The 16673-nt window shown below is 43.7% G+C and overlaps 1 protein-coding gene across 1 annotated transcript; it reads right to left on the reverse strand.

Annotated features, from left to right (window-relative positions):
- Positions 1-7316: 7316 nt before the first annotated feature.
- Positions 7317-16368, reverse strand: HAT1 (histone acetyltransferase 1). Its single transcript, XM_078871056.1, has 11 exons — positions 16321-16368; positions 15046-15117; positions 14235-14310; positions 13723-13843; positions 12647-12826; positions 12074-12195; positions 10830-10934; positions 10206-10312; positions 9391-9542; positions 8497-8613; positions 7317-7715 (listed from the first exon to the last, which is right to left on the reverse strand). The coding sequence occupies exons 1-11, from the start codon at positions 16325-16327 to the stop codon at positions 7548-7550; spliced, it is 1227 nt and encodes a 408-aa protein (XP_078727182.1). The 5' UTR covers positions 16328-16368; the 3' UTR covers positions 7317-7547.
- Positions 16369-16673: the final 305 nt, after the last annotated feature.

Raw genomic sequence — 16673 nt, forward strand, 5'->3', positions numbered from 1 at the left:
CTCGCCAAAAGCACTTGCCCCAACAGTCTGTTCAGGCTACACGGGGGATCTTTGTCTTTTGTGTGCAGGCTGTGAGGAGCGGTGGTGTAGCGGTTAGCCCTACGCACCTGGCGACCCGAGTTCGATTCCCGCTCACGGCCAACACCAGTGATGATTATCTGAACCGGTCATGGGCATCCCTTAGGTCGACTCAGCCTCAAATGAGTACCTGGCGTGGTGTAAACTCGGGAGACAAAGGTGGTCGGGCGTGGTATTGGCCATCCATCCCCTTGCGTGTCGTTCCGGCCTTTATAGGTGCTCGCCAACAGCACTTGCCCCAACAGTCTGTTCAGGCTATACGGGGGATCTTTGTCTTTGTGTGCAGACAACTGCACGCTTTTGCTGCACGACTCTGCGTTACCGTGAACAGGCCGGACACATAATGATGATGATACGAACTCGGCGAATTTGGAACTGCGTCAAATACATACTATTTGGTTCTTTCGGTAAAGTCACGTCGGTAGAAAAAAAATGATCAAACGTCGTGATCGATTATTTTTTCTACCTACGTGACTTTACCGAAAGAACCAAAGAGTATGGATTCCTGCAGTCACGAAAGCTTAAAATCAAGATTGCGTCAAATACGTTGCCATTCCACGGCCAAGGGACATTATACAGAAGGGTCAAAATAATTGTCCAAGGTTTTTAAAAGATAAAACCCTCTACAAATGAGTGAATTTGCAGGTGTTAGCCGGTAGACGATTATCCGTCGGGGGACAGTGAGAGGCATGGATGGTGGCTTGGGGTGGTCTTAACCAGCGGTGGATTCAACATGGCCGGTTTAGAAACCCCCTCTGAGTCATTCCTCGCCTAAAATCTGCTTCGTCCTCATCTCAGTTGTATCTCCGTTCAGGGAGATGTGGCGCAGTGGTGAGCGCTGCGGCTCAAATGATATCTGTGCTAGCGACACGTCGCCAGAAAGATTTGTAGGGAGATGGCCCTTTCTTCACACTCAACTCTGATGTCGCTTCGGTATATTCTCCTTTTCATGTCCTTCTTTGCGTCTTTCAATGTGATTCCTAGCATGCATTTATCAAATTCTTCCTTTGCGAGCTCTTCACAATGTTTGTGCCAATTGTGTTGCATCTGTCAATGTTTCTGATCCATATGTCATAACAGGTGATAGATATTCTCTGATTTTGTTTCAAAGTTCTTCTTTAGGCACATCGGCATGTTGCGTTTCACTGTCAAGTTCAGCTCTACAAAAAGCACTCGCAACTGACACTACACGTTGCACAAATCCTGTAAAATGTGTGCGGTCCGGTGAAGTTTGCAAGAGTCGTGTTGGTACACCTGCAAGAGCGGTTCGGATTCCTTTGGCTTCCAGGGGTCACGGCAATTAGCCAACGGGTAATTAGGAGGGCATGAAGAGCGAGGCGGATTCACTGGGGCTAGACTGATGACCCCCATCTCCCAAGTCTTCTCGCCAGTGTAAACCCACGCACACAAGGTCCTGCGGCCCGTGTACAGAAAATAGCATCGCTCTGTAAACAGATAATTATATGGGAACGGAATGAAAATTACAGGAAAGGTTTTCTTTCTGTGCTCAACTTTGTTCCTTTAAAGTCGGGTCACCGTTTAATGTATCGGCTGCATGGACTGCACGGTGTCTCAAGCCACTTGCAAGCAGACATTTGGGGGAGAGTGGTAAGTGATGTATTGAACAAGTCTGCGGCTTCTATTAATGATAATGAAAATCAAACGAGACAATACATAAATCCAGGCAAATTTAAGGAGTATGATATCGCATATATACACGACTACTATGATGTCTGGGTCATGCAAACAAAAGGGACACTTTTTTATTAAGAATTTTAAAAGGTTGGATTTTTTTATCTCCCAATTATATTTCATCTGTGCTATTAGTTAATGTTATAGGATAAGGGGAAGCCATTTCCACGTGGAACTTTTGCAGCTAGCAGAGCAACCCCTTGTGTTGGGAAATGGCCCTGGAAGATATCATCAAAAAAAACATTATGAAATTATCATAGATTGGTATCTTTAGCCACAACTTGGGGGACGCATTTTTTTACGCGTTGCGCATATTGTTTGCGGCCTGCCAAAGCAAACATATAATTCCCAGAGCTGAAACAAAACCAAATTAAGTGAATAACCAAATCTGTTTTTGCGTGCAGAGGTGAATTGAATGAGCCTATCAACTCACTGGATTAGACGCCTGGTTTCATCAACGGTAGCTGCCTGTGTAACAATAAACACATTTTTATAACGCCTGCATAATTCATGCATCCGATGAAGTGTTCGATCGAGATCCTGAAGGCACGCAGCCAAAGCTCAAAGTCCCTCGTATGCCGGCCTGCCCAGGTGAGAGCCTGAACAGGTGAAAGCCTTTAGCTGCTGCGTAAAAGTGGGTGACGCTTGGGTGCAGCGAATGTTCGCTGGGAGAGTTCCAGATGGCTGGTGCAGCTACCGAGAAATGTCGCTCAGCCAGGACGATACTGATTCTGGGCACGATAAACAGAGTAGCATACTTGCTCTGCAGGACGCGGCGATTTGCCGTGGTCAGTGGCGTTAGGATATGAATCCAGGATCTCGGTGGTGTTGGCTTGGTGCTCTGATCCTCGAGCCAAATAGCCACCTCAATTTAAACATTTTTTAATTGTGGGAAGCTTTCATATCACAATAAGTCTTCTCTCATCTATCCTTTTTTGATCTCTGTACCCAGTGAAAGTTGGTTCCCACCGAGGCCATTCTATAAAAGATCGTCTTTCGCTCAGAAACTCTTGTACTATGGTGTCAAATATACCATCCCTAGCCTCCTGCCCTTCTCATCGCATTTCCTCCTGCTTGGAGATATATTGGAGCTACATAGATGCAATGCTAACCATCGCTTCGATGCTATTAATACTAGCTCGACATCACTATTGGCATCATGAACCCATATTCATTGTTTATTGCCACATCCTGCCGTGGTGTGATTTCATCTTTGATTAGTTCTAACTTCCACCAGCTAAATGCTGCCAGAACTGCAGTTCTCGTCATTGGAAAAATTCACGCGAAGTAAAGTTTCCAGTTTGAACACGCACCCTTAAACCTCGATATTTCACCGTGTAAACCCTTGAGTTGTCATTGATCCAGGGGCTTTTATTCTCTTCCAATATCTCCACTCTGCAGTACCATATGCCTCCAATTGCCGTGATATTATTTGATGCTTGCTGCCACTGAGACCCTCATCAATAACTTCATCACATCACGAATTTACTCAAATCTCTACAGCCTCTCAAAATCCATCACCTCCAAAATCCACAGCGAGACATCTGCCATTCCAAAATGTGACATCACCCCAATACTTAAATCTCTCCCAATGCAATTCCGGATCAAATTCAAAACCACCCCTATCATCTTCAATAACCACCATGGACTCACCTGTAAAAACTTCCTCCCTCTTACATAACCCACACACGCACTGTTACAGTAACTGAAGACTTGTTAAAGCTCCCAGTAAACCATCGCTCATTGAGAAGTCCATTTTTTCCTGACGTCCCCATATAGAACCCACTTTCCCAGCCATCTGTGCTGTTGACACTATACTCGTTAAAATCCAAGACTTTCTGACGATGACCCCTCTACAACGTAAAATACACCTCCTTTACCCAAGATGCCTATGTCCCACTTATGTACAGCATTGTGAAATGCAGTTGCATTTGGACACTGGAGTATATACATCCAAGGTGCTTTGTGTTGCAAAGCATAATGCACAAACCAAACCACTGCCATTGCGATTAGGACGATGATCCCATCCGGCACCGATCGGCCGTTCCACGTAAACGAGTGCTATCTGCATTTTCCGGTCGACACATCTTCGCCGTAAACACTGGCCCCCGTGCCACCTGCAGGGGCCACAGAGGCAGATGGCGAGATAAACCTCGGGGGGGGGGGGGGTTTACAAAGCCCAGGAGGTATCTTTAGGTCCAGCTCCAACAGGTGCCTTTGTTTCCTGGCAGAGGCTGCAACATGAGAAACAACATCGTTTCTAGAGGAACAGATGGCGAGTGATGTTCTGTGCAGTGGTTCACCTCCTTTCAAAATTTATCCTCGTCTGTTGTTGTGGAATAAAGTGGTGGGGAGCAGGATCGAGGCGCATATACGTCCATATACATTAAAGGACATTACTTTGGATATTGCTAACAACTGCATGCAGATGCGCATGCAACTACAATGCCCCAATGCATTAACCACTGTTAATGCAGAACCATCGGTAGATTTAAAAAATCGAAATGTTTAATTTATTGACAATTCAAGCAGCAACGCATGTACTCAAGCAATGGACTCACCAGTAGAGGCAGACTATTGTAACGGTAAATAACAAAAATGGTCACTGTTAAATGTACAAAAGGTCAGTCGTAAAATCATGGCTACAAACAGCTCGTTATCCTGTAGCACGATGCCATACACACGTGAGAATAGTCCTATTGTTCATGTTAAAACATCTTACATTATACCCTCACTCTGGGGGAAATTATTCCATCTGCATCAGCACGCAATCCTCTTCCTACGAATTTCTTAACGTAAAGTCGAGTTTGACCGAGTGTCTAGATGCGACGGCAGATGCTGCAAATCAAATTGTGCTGGTTCCACGGGATTACGGTGTCCTCCGCTGGGAGCGCCCGCTTACTTGGCACGCTCCATTTGGCCCATCACCACAAGTGGCCAGCACCGCACAGGTGCTCACACCGCTCAAGAGCCATGCCCGAAGCATGATGGTTATGGGCTCCATAAAAAAATATTATAGCTTTCAACAGTAAAGTATTGCTCACTTATGGTGGAAGCATCTAATGCAGTACTGGTCATTTACGTTATCTTCTAGAAACAGTCCTGCATATTTGTTTTTAATATAATTTGGTAGAAAACTGCTATTTCTGGAACCAGCTTTCACTATTCTCACAAAAATATCAATTCTGAATTCATGCACATGTATGTATCTGTACAATGCTAGTGCTTTTGAACATTACGTTTTTACGTGTCCTTTATATACAAGAAAAATAGCAAATAGTTACCGTGCATGTATACAGGAAGGTGTCCCAGCTGTGATTCTCTTAAGCGCTCCATATAACCTTAGAAACCAGAAAATGTTTTCCAAAATGGTTGGTATATCGAGGTCTATGCTGACCAATCAGAGCCTCAACATTTGCAGTGGTTGAGTTTGTTCATGCGAAGGAGACGTCAATTTATGTTTAAGACAACTTGCATTTTGTGAATAAAAAATTGGCAATGCTGTTGGCAGCCGTGCATTAGCACAATTAACAAAAAAACCTCAACACTCCACAATGAAAATGGAGCCTTAAAATATAAGTACATAATAGGTGACGTTTTGGGAAAAGGCCCTCCATAACACGGTGTACCATCGGGGACGATGAGAATATATCCTTGAAATGTTTCCTGGTCATCTTTTTAAAATAGGCATGAATTGTAGCTATTAATCAACCTTAAATAATCCAAAAAGTACTACTAAATAAAGTATGTACGTGAAAAGTTAAATTATTAAAAGCAACACTGTGCCAGCAACATTTTGTATTACTTTTAATGATCTTCAGGAATAGTTTTAGATTTTTTAAGGGGTGGCATATTACTCAATACCTATCACTGGGAAACGATTCATGCCTATTTAAAAGAGTGGACACAAAACTTTTTTTTAAATGTAACTCATCAGGCCTCTGAGTTGTACGCCTTTTGGCATCCTCTGGTCGAGCACCAATTGGGTCGAGGCTCAAAATAAAGCATATATTATCAGTGTTTTTTGTTTGCATTTTGACTGCAAGTATTGTGGTTAATGCAGACATGAATCCTTGTAAAAAGGTTTCAGTTTTGTTGCCAGAAAAAAAGGGGAAAAACCCTGTTATATTTTGGTACTGGCAAAGGTCTAATGATGATGAGGCCTCATGTTGTTAAGTGCAGTCTCCATCTCTTAACGGCATCTCTCAGATCTATTTATTTCCAATGAAGGGCCTTTGCCCAACATGCCACCGAGTATATATTTTTTGCACTTTGAAGGCAGTGTTATGAACAAATTAGTGTTTTCTTGCACTTTGAAAGCCAAGTATGCTTTGCAGCAAGATATTAAACAATCATCATCAGCTATGATATTGGGAGCCCTTCCCACTCTACCTTGTGATGCCACTATCCATCTCATTCTTGCACGATCCAATTTCATCACTCCCAATTCTGCGGTGGGCATCCTATCGCGTGCATTCCCTTCCTTGACTGCCACTCCGCCGCTAGTTTAAACCACCAGCCATCATCCCTTTCATCGACATGTCCTGCCCACGAGCCCACTTATTTGAAAGCACCTACTTTGAAAACAGAAAGAATCCAACTCAAGCATGGAAGACAACATTCAACTTTATAAACACTTCCGTTTAAATCTTGTGCAGGAACGCACATAACTTAAATGGCGGCGCAGCAACATTCGTAACGTGAACAATTAAGAAGTCTAAAACACAGTGTAATAGTCGGTAAGACGTGGTGTTATTTAGCAGATGTTCTGATGCTTGTTAGAAAAAGGAAACAGATGTTAGCCGAGTCACTGTTGTGTCTAGGAAACACAGCCCAGAAGTTATATCAGCTCTGCCGTTACGGCTCTTGCAAAAGCACAAACACTTTACAAGGCGCTCAGTGCTGTTGTTCCAGTTTTGCTCATATCAATTATCACTTATACGATGCACACGCGCCATTCAGGCGGATGACACAAGCCACCGCAGTGATTGCTGCCACTGCTGCACAATACCCGTGCAACCTGAGCGCCTGCAGAGCTCTGAAGGGTAGATATGTACATGGAGGAATTTAAACATTCAAGCTACATTACAATCCAAAAATCAGTCATTATTGCCCGTTTGAGGGTGCATTTATAATCCAGGTAACCCAATAATTCAAACGGCCATGTGTTAGATGGGCTGTCCCCTGGCTGTACAAGTGTGAAAAGGGGGTGGGGCAGTTGCTGCACACATTTGGTGGACAGCACTGGTAAAGCAAAAGGTAGGCACCGTTTACAAGTGAACTAAATGCTTTGTAATTTGCTTCAAATCCCACACGTAGATTCACAAAGACTGTTAGTTTGCTTACAAGTGTGACCTATGATACAAAACAAACTTTTTTATGATAGCAGAGAACTGCTTATACACTGCAGTGCCACCTTCAGTGCTCAGTATGACCACAACCAACTTCAAATTGGTGGCATCACAGCTGCCTCGCATTATCAGTGCTGTCCAAATTCCCAGCACAAGCTGCGCCGACTGCTCATGTTGGTGCAGGGAGTACAGGAGTTTTCCTTTATTTTATCGCTCGACTTTGCGTCAACAGGGGTCGCCTCCTCTACTTTGCCGAACACAACACTGCAGCACGCAAACCGTCCTCGCGCACGGGGCGAGCGATCGGCGCCAACGCAACACGCTCCGATGACCTCGCCGTCGCAGGGGGATTAACAATCAACGGCCAAACTGTGTGTGTTGTGCAGCAAAGCACAAGCGCCCCTAACGTGGGGCCCTGCGAGGACGCTAGGCTTGTGCGATGCGCTCAAGCACGCGGCGGTACTGCACAAGCGTCTCCTGCAGCTGCTCCTCCAGCCACTGCTCCTGTCGCACAGGGTCCAGCTGCTGCAGCTGTGCCGTCAGCTCCTCCGAGTTCAGAAAGCGGCGCATCTTCTCCAGCTCGCGGTTGTTTTTCTGCTCCAACAGCGCACAGACACAGACACATACGAAACGCAAAACATACGCACGGGTAGAGCCTAAAGCAGAGCACTCGATTGCCAAAACCCTATTCATGTCTGATCAACATTTTTAATATGGTTATTATATTATGCATTTTATTTTTTAAACATGTGGATATGTTTTAAAACGTAGCAAAATGGTATCGGCCAAATACTTGGTAATGATAAAACATAATTTAATACGTTTTGAAATATTTAACATTTCAACTATTTTAAATAAAAATTTTCATGGAAAATAATCTGTATTAGAATAACTTTACAAAAGGAAGCATCCCAAGAGGGGATCCTAAATGGGTGACATCAATGATTCCCACATTAGATAAAGTAATAATAATTGAGTATATTTGGTATTTATGTAATTCTTACAGAGGAAAACTAAGGTGCTATTTCTCAGATATAATCTCTGGTAGTTTCACAGTACCGGGTGACATTGCTCAGTTATTCCAATTGAGACATTTTTTTCAGGTAATTTTTCAAATCTTGGCAAATTTTGATCATAACGCCAGCAAACAATGGTCTACCCCTTTTTAAATAATGTAACGGGATATTTAACATCTACTGAGAATCAGGTGGCGTGTATTTTTACGGTTAAAACAAGCAGGACATGCCTGCAGGATTACAGACTTTTTTAAGAGATAGACTTTATGGGGCCACATGGTACCACTCAACATTTTAGCCAGTATACGAATCCGAAAGTTTCTTCACAAAATCCGTTTTTCCACCTTTGTCATTGTTACCTTGAAGGGCAAGTTGAGCCTCTGCTTCACATCCTGGCAGTAGAGTTCAAACTGCTTCTGGTTGCTCCCATCCGTTGCCTTCAGCCTCAAGATCTCGTACACGCGCCGCGCCTGCCGCTGCACAGTGCACGCCAACAGCGAATGGCGCACACACACGCACACACAAAACGTGAGCCACATAAAAGACCACCGGTGGAACCCTTCATTCAGGGAAATACTTTGTCAATGTGAATGCAAGTGCTTCGAACGACACTTTATATGTCGCTTTGAAATGTATTTGTTTAGATCGGGGGTGGCCAACCTGTAACAGACCGAGAGCCAAAAAATACCCACAAGTTTTGCAAAGACCCAAGTGTGTTTATATATTTTGACAGTTTTCGGCCAAAGTACGGAGACATTCATTATTCTTTGCTACCGTTATAGTACATTCTACATTATGCCCCTTCGATAGAGCCGCATGTGGTCGATTAAAAAGCCGCATGTGGCTCGGGAGATGTTGGTTGGCCACCGCTGGTTTACATTAATGTATGATCATGGGTGTACTGTGTATGATTTTCTATTGATGCCTTTGGACAATTGTTTAAATATTTTAATTGAGATCCAAAATTACATTTAAATGTTGTGCTAATATTGCTAAATGTTCTCAAAGATTGTCTCTGGTTGTTATACACCTTTGATCACATTTTCTAAATCAATTAATAAAATTTGCATGAACGTACAATCATGCTTAACCATCTCTTTGCGATGCTCATCAGGGCTTCGTGCCCCAAAAATTATCAACCCAGCTCAGGCCCCACTGCAGCAGCAGTAGTGGGCACAGGGAGGTTGCGCCAAGCGAACGAGCATGAATACAAAGGGCCCCCTGCCCCCTAAGCAGCACCCATCATCACACACCTTGTTGACTTTGAGGCGCATCTGGGCCTCGGTGGCCATGGTACGGGTGAAACCGAGCAGAAGTTTGTCCGGGGAGAAGGCGGGCAGCGCCATGCACAACTTAGTGTCCACAAAGTCTCGCAAGCGCGAGAAGTTCTCCGACGGGTCCTCAGCTGTGGAGAGTCGCCACGCGTGTTCGAGATGCACAAATAAACATCTTCAGCTACAACTATGGGTCCTTACATGAAATGGCTTGAAGCAGTATTTCGTGAAAATGCAATAATTGTTTCGTGTTTTGCATATGTATATTGTACAATTGTATACAGACAATTTAAATATTTACTAAAAACACAACAAATGTGCTCATACCGCATTAGGAATGCCTCCTTAACGAGTAACTTGAATGTCAATAATTTGTATTTTGTGCTTACGTCACTTGAAATTGTAACACTTTAAATAATTTGAAACAGAAACCAATTGGTGGGCAGTCCTCTGGTGTTTTACATAAGATAAAATGTATTGAGTTTAATGTCTGTCTGAACTATTTGCACAAGGCAGGCAAAAAAGGGGAAAGGAACTAAATATTTAACACTGGAATTGGGGCGAGAAACCACTCCCGCTTCCCGGCATGAGATTAAAAAATCCACGGAACAGAAGTGTAATTGCCCAACCCTGCATCTGGGGTCACTCAGGAGTCCGCTAACAAATCCCAGCCACCCCAGACGTGTTTGCCGAGCGGTCAAAGGTGACACATTACACGGGCCTCCCTAGACGTGGATGCAGACAGCTGCGGGGAGGGGGGGGGGTGGTGGGGGGGTGCGGTGAGGGCGGTGTACCCGTGATGTCGAGCACATTGGGCTCGGCGATGTAGAATCGATGCACGGCCTCCAGCAGACGGGCACCGTGGCTCTCGCCCTGATATGGCGGGAGCACCAGCATTTGGCTACTCAAAGCACAAGCGCAACAACACAAACACCACGCACGTACATGCACACAGTGCAAGGGGGGGGCTATTCATAGATAATTCTGCTGCAAACAAGGCATGAGCGGCATGTGCTGTGTTTTCCCATCTCCTGTGACATGATCCAACTCTGAATATGTATGATCACAAAAACAAATATAGGTAAGAAAAGGTACCAGATACACGACAAAGTGTGCTTATGGGCACTACAGAGGATGAAAATGCCTTCCTCCAGGGTTGAAACAAACCCCGAGGAAGGTAGCAAGGTGTTACAGCCAGCTGCCGAAACTAGTTAGGGGTAAGCAATTATGATGCTGGAATTTTCTGCTTTCGATTATGCCCAGAAGGTCACAATATAACATGTCCATACGCATTCACATTATAAGATATACTTGCAACCAGACACATATGTAAGTAAAGCTAAATCACCGTCAAATAAGAGGATGTCAAGAAATGCAATGAGTGTGGGTAGGCATGTTGCGATGGTTGCATAAGGTACCTGATGCGTGGCCGTGTTTTGTCAGGGTAGGCATAGTAACTGTAGACGGTCATGTAGCCTGCAACGGCGTAGCGGGGAGAGCCATCCTGCATGTACTTCTCGTATCTGTGTAATGGATACGTACCATCATCTACACTTACACAATACAGCACGCGCACTCTTTTAGCACACTAGTGTGGTTATTATTAAGCCTTTCTCCTTAAGGAGGCAGTAGATATGTGCTGTGCATGTTTATTAAAAATGTAAACTTTACGATCAATAATTCAATCACTATAATTTTATATTTAAAATCATAACATGCCAAATTCGTCATAACATGATAAAAAGACTCACTCACCACATCCAATATGGTGTCCTTTAGACACTTTCAAGTTAATATATAAAAATTAAAACAATATTTATAAATTCAAAGTAGTACCGCATTCATTACCACTGTAAAGCTGCAGGAAAGGGCGTGTCTCTGAAACTTCAACTCGATCTTACAGAAGTGTCTCAATGTCGAAATAAAACAGCTTTGCAGACTCTTAACTTTGACAAGGAGCGCTATGCCAGACATCACTACAAACGCACGCTTTGTCAATGTTTTTGTCCCGGCTCTCGAGCGTGATGCAGCTGTTCCTCCAGTACCAGAGCCAAATGTGTCGTACGCTACTACTATACGACTGATCCCAGACATGCAGGATTGAACTGGCAGTGAAGACATCATAGTTTGCTTATGTTACGACTTATCAAACAAGTTAGGATAAATCATGCAATACGCATGGATTATGTAACACATTCCGTTTGCCTTTGGAAGTATTAAATTAGAAGTACGGAAGCTGATTATTTGCATTGGTGAAAATAGTAGATAGTAAATAGCCTCGGAGGCTTGGGCAGCCCTTTGTTAAATTTGGCAGGTTTTGTACAGGGTAAGCGAAAAGCAGCAACACAAACTTCTATGACAGTTTGGTTATGTAGGATCATCTTTGCGAGGGTTATTATCCCTTCCATTATGAACAGAGCTAACGCACAAATATACTCCACGTTGTTTGGAAAACATAAAAATAACAAATGCACTTCAGTATTTCACCTATTAAAAGTAGTGGCATCCATTTCACAATTTTTTTTTAATAACCACAAATATTTTACAAATACAGAAAGCCATCGTGACTATTTGGAATCTGTTTACATAATTTGATAAGCCGAGATGCTGTACAGTGTGTCATGGATCATGCGTTCCTTTTTAGTTAAGAGTCAGTACTTACAGCAGGAAATAGTTCCACCTCTCATCATCCACATCAATGAAGCTTGCAGTCTCAATGAACCAGATGAGGAAGGTTTGAAGCCTGGAATGGAACTCTTTGAAACCTGAATTTGTCATATCAGCCTGTGAGAAGAGAGTGGTTTTCAATGCCTGGCATTTACTGTCACCAAAATCTACCACTATTATGCAAGTCACACATAAGGTGAAGATAATTTAGGATGTAATTATGAATCTACTCATCGGTTAAAATGAGTATGCTCCCCACACATCCAAACTGTGTGAATAAATCCATTACAATGTATGCAAATAATATGCAAACATTAATACAGGTTAGTGAAACTCCAAAGTCTCCCAACTTCTCAAAGTGATCATGAATGACAAATGCATCAGCACATATAACAATTGACAGCAGGAACCCATCCATTGACCACACCTAGGCATCCATCATCTTCCCATTGTATCTGTACCACACGTAAATTCCACTGGTAGAGCCATGCAAGGATTCTCAAATATAGTCAATATGATGTTAAGTGTAGCTGATCCAGGGTTATACCCACAGGAAGCGCTGGCTCACCTTGTAGATCTGGTAGGTGATGTCTCCGCCCGTCTCCTGGCTTGGCACGGTGTATGTGTGCAGAAGCTCTCCAAACGGTTTGAACGAGGCATCTTTCTCGAGCAGTGAAACAAAGTCATCCACGTTGGAACAGCATCCTGGTGGAACGTACTTGCGCAGCTTCGCATCGATGTCATCTGCCTGAAAGGGGAACACAGCACATTGTACATTTAGTGTTTTGCTTTGGTATACTTGTAATGCAGATGATCAAGTCATAAAGAGTAATATCTCGAACGCTTTCCCAGGGACCAGTCAAGTTACATTTTAGAAGTGGAGGATTTATTTGTAAATTGAAAAATGGTGTATCAAAAACAGCGAAACTCACAAAACAGGAATTTAAGATCAATGTTCTGTTGTATTTATAGACAAATCAAGAAATGTCATCTCATTTGCAGTTACATAATGGGTCAAAAAAGCAACATTTATAAAGTATCCACCATTTAAACAAGATTAATAAAGTAATTAACAAAGTAACATTTCAGTGTATAATTGCACATACATAACTGACCTGTGGCAGTAGGGGCTGATGCTTGCTATCTACAATACCAATTGAATAATCTGTGGTGTAATATTCAATTTTGACAAATTTGGACCCTGACACAAACACACAACGGCTTCCTCTTGCGAATGTCACACATTTTTTATGCCCATAAAGCAATGTCACATTTAAATGTTTATAACATCTCCAGTAATAATCAGGGCAGCTGTTAAATTTCAAACGCGAATCTCTGCAACGAGTAGTGAACACGCTACCGCTAGCTCACATCACCGCCCTATCATGTAATAAAAAAAAATAGCGTAAAAGCTTTCGTAAGTTTTATTTTTAAATAAGTGTAGACAAAGGCCTTTGTGGTTATGTTGTGGTATATTAATGTGTTACATATAACATTTACAACAAGGCATAATGTGAAGAGCAGCTTTTGCAAATCTCCTAAATGAAATCTCTGAATGTAACACGATAGTGCCGAGCTAAGGATTTGCTTGAATGTGTACACGGTAAAACAACTTTAATTTATCAAAAGGTAGAGCTATTTCACCTCCAGGCCGTGGAACGCTTCATCCACTCGAGATGTGTACTTGATGTTCAGCAGAGTGGTGAGGCGACACGCACTGTAGTACAGCTGGATTTGCAACCCCTGGTATCCAAATACCGTCTCACTGCCACGATACATGGCCATCAAAGTGTCACACACCACCAACAAAGCATTCGGTATTCCACAACAGTGCAAATAAAACAAGTCTGGGATATAACTATTAATTTCTAAAATATTAGAAAAAAATACAGTCTGGAATAGTCACCCTGTTTTTAAGCTATCGGCTTAATTCAAGGATTGGAGCACGTCCCATTTGCTTACATCTCCCATGCAACCAACGGGGCAAATTGTCAAGGCCAAGTGTTTTACACGTCACTGTGTCCATTTTCTAGATCAACCACATACTAAGCATATTAACACAACTCCAAAGCACATTTCACAGCATAATAATAAGTAAATGGTCAAAAAAAACATCGCGGTGCTTGTATAGGTAGGTTAAGCTGTGCACGACGTACTTGTCATCAAAAACTTGGTGGCTATACTCCGGCTTAAATGTTGTTTCATCATCCTCTAGATCCTCCAGGTTTCTCACTGCAAACACACAAACCGCACTGTACATTGGGACATAACAACAGCAACAAGTCAAGCCCTACACGTAACATCAATGTGGATTAATAGCAACAGTTGCATGAGTTACACACGCATGTGGAATTCATGCCAGGTAATCCAATGCTGCACACGGTAGCGAAAGTTTTTTTCACTCAGTGCCACGCAATATTTCAACAGATGTCTTTATCCCATTTGCGGATTAACTGTGCACACTGAGATTGACAAATTAATAACCGATGGATTTTCCCTTAAACCCAAATTAATCATCAGTTATACATGATCATACCTGTCAACCCATCATACGGTTTAACCTGTAATCTTGTACAGGAAAAATTATTTTTCAGGTCCATACGGCGTACAGGCATTTCAATACCGGCAAAAATAATTGTCTATTTGTTTGTGTTTCTCCCTTATGATGGGGCTTTGTAGGATGGACGTTGAGATTTATAAGGGCCACGGGGTGATCAATAAGCTATGAATTGGTCTGTAATAAGATAGGCACTGATATGGGGTTGACAGGTATGCATTGTTATTCTTGGAAATTTTTACTGCAGGTCAAGTGCTTAAACCGAACATAATTTATGCCTATATTAGCGGGTTTTGGCATAGAGATCCACAGAAAATGTCTATTTTAAGATTATTCGCGGCCATCCTCCCCGTCGCTAGCGCGTATAATCGAGTCTACTGGATATGGCAACAGTTTACACATTACTTTACCTAGTTTTAGTGAGATGGCTTCGTTTGTGTCCGATTTATATGCAGCCAACTTTGCTTGCATTTGACTTAAACCTAGAGCACAAAGCAAAGACAAAGCAAAACTTTCACATGGTACAATAATCACATCACCAACTACATCCCCAGTTCCTAGACAAATTTCAAAAATCATCTTCACCCATAGCTGTAAACAAATGCTAAAACTAAACCCCACCGCCGACCATGTCTCTAACCTAAATCTCATACCTTGGATTACATTAATATCCAACCCCATATATAATCGTCACACCATCACAACCTCTTCCCTCGTCTATAACTAACTAAACCTTCATCCCTAACCAAATACAAAAAATCTAAACTCACCCCTAAGCCTCTCCTCATCCAGAAACATTGCTACTGTACCCGTTAATATCCACCCTAAACATAACAACCTTCGCCTGACCGCATCCAATCGAATGCTAACCTCACCCATAAAAGCAGTGACTAAAACCTTAAACCCCATCCCTAAACCTTTATTTGCACTTATATGTGTGCACGGTTGCTTTAGTTTGTTTTTGACCTGGGCCACAAAAATGATTATTTCCTGCCTCTTGAGTTCTCACCAGGTGAAACAAAATACACTTGAACTTGATGCCTAAACCTTCACATCATCTATAACCCTAAATACAGCGACTAAGTGATAGGAAGGTTGCCCATTTCAGATCCTGTTGGGACTTGACTCAGCCCATCATCCCTTCCAGGGGCCGATAAAATCGCCTACCACTCTGGAGAAGTCAAGCGGTTGTTCCATGGATGAACTCGCTCGTCCCCGCTGCCATAAGAACGTGGAATTACCCCCCCCCCCCCATCTCAGAACTGTAAACAGGAGCCAAGCACCAATGCCACAACGCTCAATTGGGCAGGAAATCACTCGGACATTTTTCAACTCTATCCCAACACAGCAGTCTATCTCAACCCTTCACATAGATCCTAGCCACACTCCCCTTGTCACGAAGCCGACCCTGGTTCCTCACTCTAACCCCTAAACATTAACCCAACTCGAAACTCGTCTCAATCCCGAGGCAGGGACGACGCGGGCCCAACTCCCACGGCGCGCAGGCCTCGCTCGCCTGCTCTCTCGCCCGCCGCGCCGAGGCCTCCACGTCCGCCCTCCCCCCCCAACGCCATCGTCTCCCGCAGCCCCAGATTCACGCGATAAGACAGCGGAGATGAGAGGCCGGACAGACAAAGAGAGAGGAAAGAGAGAAAAGGCGCGGGAGATGACGAGCTTACACTTACCCGCCATTTTCACTTCAAGTCTCTCTCGCAGGCGTGGGGGGGGGCGATACCCAGGGCCTAGGCCAGAGCAGCCGCGCGCCGAGCGCCGATGCGGGGAGACGAAGGCGGATCGAGCGACCGCTCGACGTTCGACTTCTCTGGGCTGCGCGGCGACGACGCTGGCGGCTTCCCGCGCATTTCACTGGGGAGGGGGCCGAGGGCAGAAGGAGGGGGCAGGAAAGGGGGAGGGGCCAGCGTGGGAGGGGGAGGGGCTATGAACCGCCCGCTCACTTAGCCGAATAACCGTGACACGTGGCGGTTAATCGGGGTAGCTGAATGGATATATGTCATTCATGCTAGATTTGAAGCTTTCG

Source organism: Lampetra fluviatilis, chromosome 31 (assembly GCF_964198595.1).
Source record: "Lampetra fluviatilis chromosome 31, kcLamFluv1.1, whole genome shotgun sequence".
NCBI classification, from domain to species: Eukaryota; Metazoa; Chordata; class Hyperoartia; order Petromyzontiformes; family Petromyzontidae; genus Lampetra; species Lampetra fluviatilis.